Source organism: Cherax quadricarinatus, chromosome 12, assembly GCF_038502225.1.
Source record: "Cherax quadricarinatus isolate ZL_2023a chromosome 12, ASM3850222v1, whole genome shotgun sequence".
NCBI classification, from domain to species: Eukaryota; Metazoa; Arthropoda; class Malacostraca; order Decapoda; family Parastacidae; genus Cherax; species Cherax quadricarinatus.
In genome coordinates this window covers 2,682,740-2,696,261 of record NC_091303.1, presented here as the reverse complement: position 1 = coordinate 2,696,261, position 13,522 = coordinate 2,682,740, and the positions used below count along the sequence as shown (strand labels likewise).

Sequence of the window (13,522 nt, the reverse complement as noted above, 5' to 3'; positions counted from 1 at the left end):
AGGAGCAGTTCTGTGGGCAAAAATGGATTGATAATGAGGATAATGGCCAAATTGCTTCAGGCTGACAGGAGGATGACAGTAACTTGAATAACCATGTGTACAACAGTGGTATGCAGAAGAGCATCTCTGAACACACAATGCCTTGAATCTTGAAGTGGATGGGCTACAGCAGCAGAATACCAACCGGGTTCCACTCCTGTCAGCTAAAACAGGAAACCGAGGCTACAGTGAGTACAGGCTCACTACAACTTGACTGTTGAAGATTGGAAGAATGTCGCCTTGTCTAAAATATCATGATTTTTACTACGACATGCAGATGGTAGGGTCATAAATTGGCGTAAACCTTTGGCTTGTTGTGGAATGGGAGATATTCAGTATGAATGTGCAGCTGACAAATTTGCAGCAACTGAATGATGCTATCATTTCAACATGGACCATTATTTCTAAGAAATGTTTCCAGAGCCTTGTTGAATCCATGTCACAAAAACTTCAGGCTGTTCTGGGAGCAAAAGGGGGCCCTACCAAGTACTAGATGGGTGCACCTCATAAAGTAGCCAATGAGTGTATATAACAACATAGTTTTTTAAATGTTAATATCTTTACTGCATAAGAGATTTTATTATGCAATGTTTCAATTCTATTATTGATTTTGCAGGTTCTTGGGTTATATTTATTGACTTTTACCAGTTCCTTTAAAGGCTGACTACTGTCTGCATGGACTGGAAGGAACTCAATATAACCATGGCAAAAGAAGAACTGCTAGCCTCAATAGAAGTATACCAAACTCAGGTTCGTTCACATTTTTTTATGTACATTTTCAAAAGCTTTTCTGTTAGATATGATTGTTCTTTGTGTATAGTTTAACACACATGTTCCTGGATATTTGCACAAGCATTGAATATTTAAGCTATGACTGGAAGTTTATTTAATTTTCCATTTTTAATTTGTCGTGAATTGAAATTAGTTCATTACAGTTGCAATCACTGTGCTGCAGACATTTGTAGTTTTCCATCAGGACTTATATCCCTGAGCAAAAACTGCATGGGTAGCTTTTGTAGATGTTCAGGAACTCTTGTGTGACACATTCATCGTGGCTATAACATGGAAATATAAACACATATGCAGTATAAGGCATATGTGTTTATATTTCCATTGTGTCGGTATTTTAGACCATTTATTTCCATGACTATAACATGTTACATTGAATGTGATTGTTCAGATAACACATTTGTTTCAGGAACTTGTTTCATTTATTTTCACTGTAACATCAGAATACAATATTGTAATACATTTCTGTGTTTGCTTCCAATTTTTATGTTGCCAAAGGCACATATATACAGTATTTGTGTTTCAGTTGATGAATTGTTTGGTTCAGAGTGTAATTTCAGTACTATGAAAGTGTGATATGCAGGTACTAATTAGTATTTATGTACCTGGAGATCAAAAGAATGTAGAAGAGAGAGATCATGGAAGAAATTAAGTAAATGTTTAGGGAATCTAGAGTCAAGTTAAGGAATAATTACATATTACATGATTTTTGCACATAATGTTTTGGTGCATATGGAGCATACTCTCAAGGCATTTCAAGTTCTATGCAAAAATGGGTGCTCTTTTTCAGTGGTGTTTAAACAAAAATCACTGTTTAGTGTCACTTTATGAGAGGGATCACTGCATTTATAGGAGTGACAGGTATATCTGATCAGTACTTAGTGGTGGTAGATGCAGTATCTGCATGCCTCTGGTAAGACAGTGATAGTGTGAATGATGGTGAAAGTGTTTCTTTTTTAGGTCACCCTGCCTCGATGGGAGACAGCCAGCTTGTTAAAAAAACAAAAGGAAAAACTACAGTAAGAAGATGGAGTAGGGGAATGGTGTTACTGGATGAGAGATAAGCAGGGAATGAGAAGGTTGAGGAGGTATAATAAAACTAAATAAGTGTCCCAGGGCCCTGTTTGGGACTCACATCTGAAAAGTTCCAGAACCTAATCATAGCATTTGAAATTGTTGAAATTACCTCCAGGCAATAGGGAAACTCATTGTTATCGTCAGGTAACATATCAAAGAGCCGTATCTCCTTCCCAAAGGTAGTGAGAAGGTAAGATGTGAAGCAGTGTAGAGTTAGATTTGGGAGAGGGTGGTTCCCAGTTGCTCATTAGTATGAATAACTACCATTTGGACTTTCAAAAAATACATAAAAAACTATGAAAGTTGCAGCAAAAGTCATATGAGTAAAAATGTCTTAGAGTAGACCAATCTGGAGCATACTAAAAACACACTGAAATCTTTCTATTTTTTTGATGTAGCAATGGTAAAAGGTTAATACACTATTACAATGCCTTACAGAAATTTGAGGCAGTTGGAGAGGGAGGAAACTTAAGAAACAAGTGGACTTGTCAGATGAAAGTGAAAGTGTGAAGTGTTGGATAAGGAGTTAAGCAAAATTACAGAAAGATTACTGTACTGCATATATTGTACTGTAATTATAAATTTTCTTCTTTCAGCTGCAACAAATTCAAGGTGCTCTTGCTACAGCTGATAATGCAGAAAAGATTCAACTTCAGGAGCTTCAGGCAAACCTACTTCAGTTGTTGGATCTTACTTTACAAGAGCTGAGTAAGGAGCCAAAAGAAGAGCAAGCACACGAGCAGGAAGAAACTTCACCTCATACTGAACTAAAAGATCATCAGACAGAACAGAGGGATTTGATATCTGATGATGAAAAGAAATTAGATGATGAATTCGCTCTATTTCAGGTATGTACAACATATCAAAATTGATTTTACTGGATTTATATTAGTCATAATATAATTTATGTGAAAACAGTATTTAAAATTTTTTTGATTTTTGTAATTGTATATTACTTTTAAATTGGATATGATTTTTTTATTTTAACATGTCAACTATCTCTCACCAAGGTAGGGTGATTCCGAAAAGAAAACGAATTAACAATAATTCATTCGGTTGCAGTTTTGAAAGATGTGCACAAACATCACATTTCAAATGACCCTCCTAACTGCAACATTCCCACCTCTTCTTCAGAGTGCAGGCACTCCAATGAATCCCTCCAGGACTCAAGTCTTACTAACTGGCATTCCTAAATTGTCTGATATGTATTATCCTACTTATGCTCCAACAGCTCATCAAACCATAAGAACCACTTGTCTCCACTCATTCCAGTCTAATACACTCATGCAAGCCTGCTAGATATTCAAGTCCTTAGCACTAAGAACTTTCTTTATCCCCTGTCTCCAGTCTTTCCTGAGTTGGAGGGAGGGGATCATTATACAGTCGACCCCCGGTTATCAGCCGAGATCCGTTCTAGAAGGTTGGCCTAAATTCTAAATGACTGAAAGCTGAAGTAATATTTCCATAAGAAATAATGTACAGTGGAACCTTGTTTTTTGGCCGTAATCCATTCCAGAAGGTCTGCCTAAATTTGAAATGGCATAAATTCGAAGCAGTATTTCCCATGAGAATTAATGTAAATACAGTTAATCCATGCGAATGATAAGAAAGAGATGATTGTGGATGTTATGAATGAGAAGAAGCTGGATGTCCTAGCTTTAAGTGAAACAAAGCTGAAGGGACTGGGAGAGTTTCAGTGGGGAGAAATAAATGGGATTAGGTCAAGAGTTTCAAATAGAGTTAGAGCTAAAGAAGGAGTAGCAATAAAGTTGAAAGATAAGTTATGGCAGGAAAAGAGGGAATATAAATGTATAAATTCAAGGATTATGCGGTGTAAAATAAGGGTTGGATGTGAAAAGTTGGTTATAGTAAGTGTTTATGCACCTGGAGAAGAGAGAAGTGTAGAGGAGAGAGAGAAATTTTGGGAAATGTTGAGTGAGTGCATGGGGAGTTTTGAACCAAGTGAGAGAGTACTCTTGGTTGGGGATCCCAGTGCTAAAGTAGGTAAGAATGTTGTGGAGGGAGTAATAGATAAATTTGGGGTGCCAGGGGTAAATGAAAATGGGCAGCCTTTAACCCTTAAATGGTCCAAACAGATCGACGTTCAAATTCGTAGTGCTACAAAAGTAGATCTACTTTTTTTTACATATTTTCAAATATAACAAAAAAAATGTAGATAAAAGTTTTTTTTACACGTTTTCACATGTAAAACAAAAAAAAAAAAGATCTACATTTTTTTACATACTTTCAGATGTTGAAAAAACGTATATATATACGTTTGGACCATTTAAGGGTTAATTGAGCTATGTGTAGAAAGAGGTTTGGTAATAGGTAATACATATTTCATGAAAAAGAGGATAAATAAGTATACAAGGTATGATATAGCACGTAATGAAAGTAGTTTGTTAGATTAAGTATTGGTGGATAAAAGGTTGATGGGAAGGCTTCAGGATGTACGTGTTTATAGAGGGGCAACGGATGTATCGGATCATTATTTAGTTGTAACTACAGTTAGAGTTAGAGGTAGATGGGACAAAAGGAAAATGGCAACAACAAATAAGAGAGAGGAGGAATTTAAACAAACAAACAAACAAAACAAACAAATTTTATTTCTTTGCAAGATTACATTAAGATTATGAAATTACATTAATGAGTTGCAGTACAAAGAGAGCCACTATCATGCCTAGGCATTATGGGCAGACTTAATTTAATGGCTTACAGACTACTTAATACTAAAGAAATTGATCATAGTTTGTTTTAGTTGTACATCTTTTTTTGTTTATAGTAGACAGTAATTTTACTCTAATTACAATAGTTTCAATAATGAGTATTTAAATTATATTATGGGAATATAACATTGTGAGTTGTTGAAAGTAGTATGAGAATGCTACAATTGGGTGTAAGGCAGTATTGTTTTGGGTAGGTATTTATACTACAGTGTAGTATTAATAATGTATGAACTTTGGGCATCTAGATTTTGAGATATAAGGAACTATTGGCAGAAAGGTGGGCTAATGCAAGTACAGTGGACCCCCGCATAACGATGGCATCACATAGCGATTTTTCCGCATACCGATTACTTTTATCGCAAAATTTTTGCCGCGCATACCGATTAAAAACCCGCTTACCGATTTTCGTCCGAGACGCGTCCAATGTGCCCTCACATGTGCCGGCCGTCCCATTGTTTACCAGCCAGCCTCCGCGGTAACATCCAAGCATACACTCGGAATATTTCGTATTATTACAGTGTTTTCGGTGCTGTTTCTGGAAAATAAGTGACCATGGGCCCCAAGAAAGCTTCTAGTGCCAACCCTGTGGTAAAAAGGGTGAGAATTAGTATGGAAATTAAGAAAGATTTTGAAGGGTTTGGGGCTAACCCTGAGAAGCCTATGCCAGTTGTGGAATCCATTGTGCCTACTTCAAAGATTAAGGAAATGTGTGCACAGTGGGTTGAACTGCAAACCTTTATAGATGAAAATCACCCTGACACAGCTGTTGCAAGCCGTGCTGGTGACTATTTCAATGACAATGTTATGGCCCATTTTAGGAAAGTCTTGAAGGAACGGGAGGTACAGAGCTCTATGGACAGATTTGTTGTGCGACAGAGGTCCAGTGACTCTCAAGCTGGTCCTAGTGGCATTAAAAGAAGAAGGGAAGTAACCCCAGAAAAGGACTTGCTACCTCAAGTCCTAATGGAAGGGGATTCCCCTTCTAAACAGTAAGAAGATAATGCTCTCCCCTCCTCCCATCCCATCAATCATCACCAGATCTTCAATAAAAGTAAGTGTCATTTAATTGTGCATGCCTTTTTCAGTTTGTGTGTATTAAAATTAACATTTCATGTGGTAAAAAAAAATTTTTTTCATACTTTTGGGCGTCTTGCACGGATTAATTTTATTTCCATTATTTCTTATGGGGAAAATTCATTCGCATAACGATTATTTCGCATAACGATGAGCCCTCTTGCACGGATTAAAATCGTTAACCGGGGGTCCACTGTATGAATATTGGAAGGGGGGGGGTTGAAGAGGGTTGGGATAGTTTTAAAAATACAGTATTAGAATGTGGGGCAGAAGTTTGTGGCTATAGGAGGGTGGGTGCAAGAGGAAAGAGGAGTAACTGGTGGAATGAAGTAAAGGGTGTGATAAAAGAGAAAAAGGTAGCTTATGAGAGGTTTTTACAAAGCAGAATAGGGGAAGGAAGGCAGGGTAGGGGTCATCCTTGAAAAGGTTGGAAGGAAGGGGTAAGGGAGGTTTTGTGGGCGAGGGGCTTGGACTTCTAGCAGGCATGCGTGAGTGTGTTCAATAGGAGTGAATGGAGACAAATGGTATTTGGGACCTGATGAGCTGTTGGAGTGTGACCAGGGTAATATTTAGTGAAGGGATTCAGGAAAACCGGTTATTTTTATTTAGCCGGACTTGAGTCCTGGAAATGGGAAGTACAATGCCTGCACTCTAAAGTAGGGATTCGTTATATTGGCAGTTTGGAGGGATATGTTGTGTATCTTTATATGTATATGCTTAAATAAACTGTTGTATTCTGGGCACCTCTGCAAAAACAGTGATTATGTGTGAGTAAGGTGAAAGCGTTGAATGATGATGAAAGTATTTTGTTTTTGGGGATTTTCTTTCTTTTTGGGTCACCCTACCTCGGTGGGAGACGGCCGACTTGTTAAAAAAAAAAAATGATAGAGTGGACAGGGGGGCAATGTGGCAGGTGTCACAAGTGTATGGAATAGGTAAAGAGTATTTATGAGGATAGTGAGGCTCAGGAGAGAGGGAGATTACTTCCTGGTAAAAGTAGGTCTTAGACAGGGATGTGTAATGTCACCATGGTTGTTTAATGTTTTTAGATGGGGTTGTGAAAGAAGTAAATGCTAGGGTGTTGGGGATTGGTGGGATTAAATTATGGGGAATCAAGTACAAAATGGGAGTTTACATAGTTACTTTTTGCTGATGATACTGTGCTTATGGGAGATTCTAAAGAAAAGTTGCAAAGGTTAGTGGACGAGTTTGGGAGGGTGTGTAAAGGTAGAAAGTTGAAAGTGAACATAAGAGTAAGGCGATCAGGGTATCAAACGATTTAGATAAAGAAAAATTGGATATCACATTGGAGGGAGGGAGTATGGAAGAAGTGAATGTTTTCATATATTTGGGAGTTAACTTGTCAGCGGATGGGTTTATGAAGGATGAGGGTAATCATGGAATTGGAGAAGGAAAACATGAGTGGTGCATTGAGATATTTGTGGAGACAAAAAACTTTATCCATGGAGGCAAAGAAGGGAATGTATGAAAGTATAGTGGTACCAACACTCTTATATGGGTGTGAAGCTTGGGTTGTAAATGCTGCAGCAAGGAGGCAGTTGGAGGCAGTGGAGATGTCCTGTCTAAGGGCAATGTGTGGTGTAAATATTATCCAGAGAATTCGGAGTGCGGAAATTAGGAGAAGGTGTGAAGTTAATAAAAGTATTAATCAGAGGGCTGAAGAGGGGTTGTTGAGGTGCTTTGGTCATTTAGAGAGAATAGATCAAAGTAGAATGACTTGGAGAGCGTATAAATCTATAGGGGAAGAAAGGCAGGGTAGGGGTCATCGTCGAAAAGGTTGGAGGGAGGGGGTAAAGGAGGTTTTGTGGGCGAGGGGCTTGGACTTCCAGCAAGCATGTGGGAGCGTGTTAGATAGGAGTGAATAGAGACAAATGGTTTTTTTGGGACCTGACGAGCTGTTGGAGTGTGAACAGGGTAATATTTAGTAAAGGGATTCAGGGAAGCCGGTTATTTTTATATAGCCAGACTTGAGTACTGGAAATGGGAAGTATAATGCCTGCACTTTAACCCTTTCAGGGTTTCGGACGTACTAGTACAGCTTACGCACCAGGGTTTTTGATGTACTACTAGTATGCCTAAATTCTAGCGCCCTCAAATCTATTGAGAGAAAGCTGGTAGGCCTACATATGAAAGAATGGGTCTGTGTGGTCAGTGTGCGCAGTATAAAAAAAATCCTGCAGCACACAGTGTGTAATGAGAAAAAAAAATCTTTGACTGTGTTTTTGGATTAAAACAGCGAATTTGCACTGTATTTTCGCATGGTATTTATTATTGTATTCTAGTTTTCCTGGTCTCATTTTATAGAATGGAAGACATATTACAGAAATTGAGATGATTTTGACTGGTTTTACAATGAAAAGTACCTTGAAATTGAGCTCAAAGTAGCAGAAATATTCGATTTTTACCAAAGTTCAAAAGTAAACAAATCATGCTAAGCGTCCAATACACGTCAACTGATGAGTCTAATATTCTTTCAGAAGTGCACCGATATTATTTATACCATTTCTTCACTAATGCAGTAGTCTGCATAACAGTAAATCTTCTATATTTTTTTGTGAGAATAAAAAATTCAAAGTGGAAAGGAAAAGAATGTAAGAGGGGCATGGGGACATGACTAATCAACAGAGGAAATGTTATTTTAGTGCCAGTAATGTCTTTCTTGTTTTTTCTGGACCCTATTTGGAAATTGGCATCTTTTGAAATTTGTGTGAAATTGGCAAAATTGCTAAATTCTGACCACTGTATTGGATAGTTGAAATTGGTAAATGGGTGGTTTCTTGTACTCATTCGATAGAAAAAATAAAGTTCTAGTGAAATAGTTATGATTTTTGTCGACTAGCACACTGGAATTGGCCGAAAATAGGGCTCAAAATGGGCAAAATTGCCAATGTGTAAACATCGTTGAGACCGCTAACTTTGCGAGAGCATAATTCCGTAAATTTTCCATCAAATTTCATACTTTTGGTGTCATTATGATCGGGAAAAGATTCTCTTTCTTTTCATAAGAAATAATTATTTTTTTTTTTTTTTAAATTTGGGGGATCCTGAGAACAAGTCTGGGAGAGGGCCTGGGGACCCTGGAAGGGTTAAAGGAGGGGTTTGGGATATTGACAGTTTGGAGGGACTTCTAAACTGTCGTATCTGAGCACCTCTGCAAAGACAGTGATTATGTATGAGTGAGGTGAAAGTGTTGAATGATGATGAAAGTATTGTTTTTTTGGGGATTTTCTTTCTTTTTGGGTTACCCTGCCTTGGTGGGAGATGGCCGACTTGTTGAAAAAAAAAAATCCGTTCCAGACACCCAAAAATATTAACAAAATACATTTTTTAAAGATTAAGTACTCTTTTTCATACACAAAACAGTGAGAACTAAATCAAATAAATACATGAAAAATTAAATCACTATTACATACCTTTATTGAAGACTTGTTGACTTATGGAAGATAGGAGGAGGAGAGAAGGAGTTGGGGTTATTGTTTGGAAGGGGGAATCCCCCTCATAAGGACTTTAGGTAACAGGTCCCTCTCTGGGGTTACTTCCCTTCTTTGTCTTTTAATGGCACTATGACCAGCTTGAGAGTCATTGGACCCCTGTCGCACAAAATAACTGTCCAGAGTGTTCTGTTTCTGGTGTCTTTAAGATTTCCCTAAAATGGGACAAGGTTTTGTCACTGAACATGTTCCAGGTATGGCTTGTTTCAGCTTGGTCAGGGTGATATTTCTAAACAAAATTTTGCAACTCATTCCACTTTGCACACATGTCCTTAATCACTGAAGAAGACACATCCTTCCATCTCACTTCCTTCTCCACTGAAGCAAGTTCCTGAGCTGTGGTCTGTTGCTGTTCCAGTTGAAGGTGTTGCCACTCTTCAGTGCTTAGCTCTTCCCTGTGGTCATTCACCAACTCTTCCACATCCTGGCCACTCACATCCAACTCCTTTGACTTCCCCAATGAAAAAATAGATTCCGCAATAGGCGTGGGTTGTTAGGGTCAGCCTCAAACCCTTCAAAATCCTTGTTGAGGACACATTCTGGCCACAGTTTTCTCCAGGCAGAGTTCAAAGTCCTGGAAGGCACTCCCTGCCAAGCCTTATCTACATACATATAAGACTTATGCAGTGGAGGATATTGAAGTGATTCCTCCAAAACTCTCTTATGGTCAGTTCAATGTCCAAGGTCACTTCAAAGCACCTTTGAAACATTGCTTTGGTGTACAGTTTTTTGAAGTTTGAAATGACCTGATGGTCCATGGGCTGGATGAGAGGAGTGGTATTAAGGGGGCAAGAAATTCACTGTGATGAACTTACACTCCTCAAACAACAGGTCTTCCAAGTCTGGAGGATGAACAGGAGGCACTTAAGTGGCAATTTATTTTCCAGGAGGTGTTTCTTCACACTCAGGCCAAACATTTCACTGACCCACTCAATGAATATTAGCCTCATGACCCATGCTTTATTGTTAGCCTTCCACATCACACACAATTTACTCTTCATGGCATTGTTTTTCTTGAACACTCTTGGAATTTCAAAGTGATACACGAGTAAAGGCTTCAATTTGAAATCCCCAATAGCGTTACCACAGAACGAAAGATTTAGCCTATCCTTCATAGGCTTGTGTCCTGGCAGTGCCTTTTCCTCCTGTGTGATGTAGGTCCTTTCTGGCATTTTCTTCCAAAATCGGTCTGTTTCATCACAATTGATCACTTGTTGGGGGAGGAATCTTTCAGCCTCTGAGTAACCCTTGAATTCATGCATGAATTCTGCAGCCGCACGTTTGTTTGAACTTGCAGTCTCACCATGCCTTACAACACTTTATATGCCACTACGCTTCTTGAATCTGTCGAACCGGCCTTTGCTGGCCTTAAATTCACTAACATCAGCACTCGTTCCCAGCATTTACTTTACGAGATCCACATACAGTTGCCTTGCCTTCTCACAAATTATCCCCTCCGAAACACTATCTCCCACTAATTATTTTTGGTTGATCCACACCAACAACAACTTCTCCACATCCTTGATAGTTTGAGACCTCTGTTTTGTTAGAATATTTATACCTTTTGCAACATGAGCTTCCTTGATTTCTGCTTTCTTCAACAGGATGGAACTGATTGTTGATGTAGATTTCCCATAAATCTTGGCCACTTCCACCACACGTACACCACTTTCATATTTTGCCATAACTTCTTTCTTGAATTCTTTCGTGTTTCTCACCTTTGGCCCTGTGGTGGCTAATTTCACAGTTGCAATCAATAAACAAGCACCAAAAAGAATGGACAAACGCACAGAGTATTCTTACCCCAATGAGAGAGACGCCCAGACTGAATGTGATACGTGTGAGGAAGCACATTGCTAGAGGGTGGACACGTCTCATGCCAATGATTTCCGAGCAGATGGCCCTTATCTGGGGGGGAATTTCGCCGAAGAAGTCCTCAATTTCCGAATTGGCCTATTTCCGCACCGACCTATATCCAGGGGTCCACTGTATTCTGCTTCATCCTCTCTAATTGCCCAAAGAACCTCAATAACCCCTTCTCAACACTGAATTATACCTTTGATAACCCCACACCATCTTCTAATGTCTGCATTCCAAAGTCTTTGTATAATGATCGCTCCATTCATTGTTCTCAAACATGGCGTCTTCATTGCTTTTAGCCTTTACGTACTGTAAGGTATAAAGTCTATGCTCACACCCATATAAAGGTGTTGATACCACTATACTTTAGTACATCCTCTTTTTTGCCTCCATAGATACACCTCTTTCTTTCCACAAATTCCTCTACACACCAGCTACCTTTTTTTTTTGTGTACCCTTGTCTATTTTATGGTTCACCTTGTCTTTCATAGACTCATCTGCTGATGTGTCCATATCTCAGTGTCTGAATACATTTACTTTCTCCATACTCCCTTCACTGTGTTATCCAAGCATTTGTTGCGTAGACTTTTTGTTACTCTCATCGCCTTGCTCCCAATTTTGTCTACTCACATTTTCAACTTTCCTTCAGAGTCTCTCAAATAGAACTGTGTTATTGGCATAGAGCAACTGTGACACCTACTTTGTATCAGATTCATAATCCTTTAATCTCACACCTCTCTCTGATACCCCTCACTTATAAATATGTTAAACAGTCATGGTGACATTACACTCATGATTTTGTCAGGAATGTAATCTGTTTTTCACCAGTCCGAGATTGCAGCATTATCAGGAGGAAGTGATGATGAGAAAAGTGAACCCAAGTACTCCAAAGAAGGACTGGAGGAGATGGTTGGAACTCAGTGTCGTTCACCATTCACTGAAAAATGGGGTGGACATTCTTATCACAATGCTATTGTTCTGAGTATTGTGACACAAGATGGTGAAGCTGACCTACATAAGCCACAGGTACATATTTCATTATAAGTTGCATATACTAGACATCAATTTTGGTCATAGGAATTTATTTGTAATATGGTTCATTTTAAAAGTTTGTTTTTACAGTGATTACTTAGGATATCATATTATTCTCTTGTTTTCTTAATTCCAATTTTTTCAGTTATCTTCCTTCCAGGTAAACTCCATTGTTTTACCAAATTTTGTGTTAATATTTACAGTATACTAGTACCATCCGACTTACGACAGAGCTGGGTTCCGACCAGCCAGTCATAAGTCAAAATGGATGCAAGTCAAACCTTAGAAAATTGCTGACATACTGGGTAGGGCATAATGTTAAACCTTTGCTATTTAAGTACCTACATAGTATCGTATGTTACTTTTAACTAAATATCTTACTACTGTATATTAACATGACAGTTATTGTAATGATTTTATTTTATTGTTTTATTTTTGTATTTAATTTTTTTACTTGACTTTTTATGCTTTTAGTGCAAGATTCAGACTTCCTCTTAGGGGCCATGGATAAGTTTACTGTCCAGGTACATATATACCATACAGTGATGAAATTAAGACACATGTCCAACATCTGGGTATCTTTATTGTAGACGTTTCGCCATCCAGTGGCTTTATCAATACAAATTCTAGGACATAGCTTGAAGACAGTAGGACTATATACAGAAGATGAGGTAATCAGTCCCTCAACCTAGGAGTAGGTGCGAAGAGCACCATAGTCGTGGAGATTCTGAAGCAGAAGCAAGGAGCCTGGCGCTTATATAGTAACGTCAGGTGTAGCAGACGAGGGCATAGTCACTGGTAGGTGGGATTCCCCAGTGGAAGTAGGTCCTTCCCAAAGAGATGGGTTAGTTGTAGTAGTAGTTGTCGTAGTCGTGAAGGTTATGTACATGTCCTCAGAATCAAGATTCCATGAGGACATGTACATAACCTTCACGACTACGACAACTACTACTACAACTAACCCATCTCTTTGGGAAGGACCTACTTCCACTGGGGAATCCCGCCTACCAGTGACTATGCCCTCGTCTGCTACACCTGACGTTACTATATAAGCGCCAGGCTCCTTGCTTCTGCTTCAGAATCTCCACGACTATGGTGCACTTCGCACCTAATCCTAGGTTGAGGGACTGATTACCTCATCTTCTGTATATAGTCCTACTGTCTTCAAGCTATGTCCTAGAATTTGTATTGATAAAGCCACTGGATGGTGAAATGTCTACAATAAAGATACCCAGATGTTGCACATGTGTCTTAATTTCATCTTGTCAGTATTATATACCATTCTTGCACAACTTGTCAGACACTGCAACATCATGGAATCTTGATTCTGAGGACATGTACATAACCTTCACGACTACGACAACTACTACTACAACTAACCCATCTCTTTGGGAAGGACCTACTTCCACT

At 38.8% G+C, this 13,522-nt stretch overlaps 1 protein-coding gene across 3 annotated transcripts in view; it reads left to right on the top strand.

The window, feature by feature from the left end:
• LOC128686537 (zinc finger CCCH-type with G patch domain-containing protein) overlaps positions 1 to 13,522 on the top strand; it is a 38,005-nt gene that overhangs the window by 5,485 nt on the left and 18,998 nt on the right. Inside the window, exons 2-4 of one of the 3 annotated variants that reach the window (XM_070084212.1) lie at positions 688 to 789; positions 2,502 to 2,753; positions 11,909 to 12,106. In XM_070084212.1, coding sequence (XP_069940313.1) covers positions 715 to 789; positions 2,502 to 2,753; positions 11,909 to 12,106 — 525 coding nt within the window. In that variant the 5' untranslated portion in view covers positions 688 to 714. Of the gene's footprint in view, positions 1 to 655; positions 790 to 2,501; positions 2,754 to 11,908; positions 12,107 to 13,522 lie in introns of all 3 variants that reach the window. The other 2 variants (XM_070084211.1, XM_070084213.1) reach the window with 2 other exon arrangements.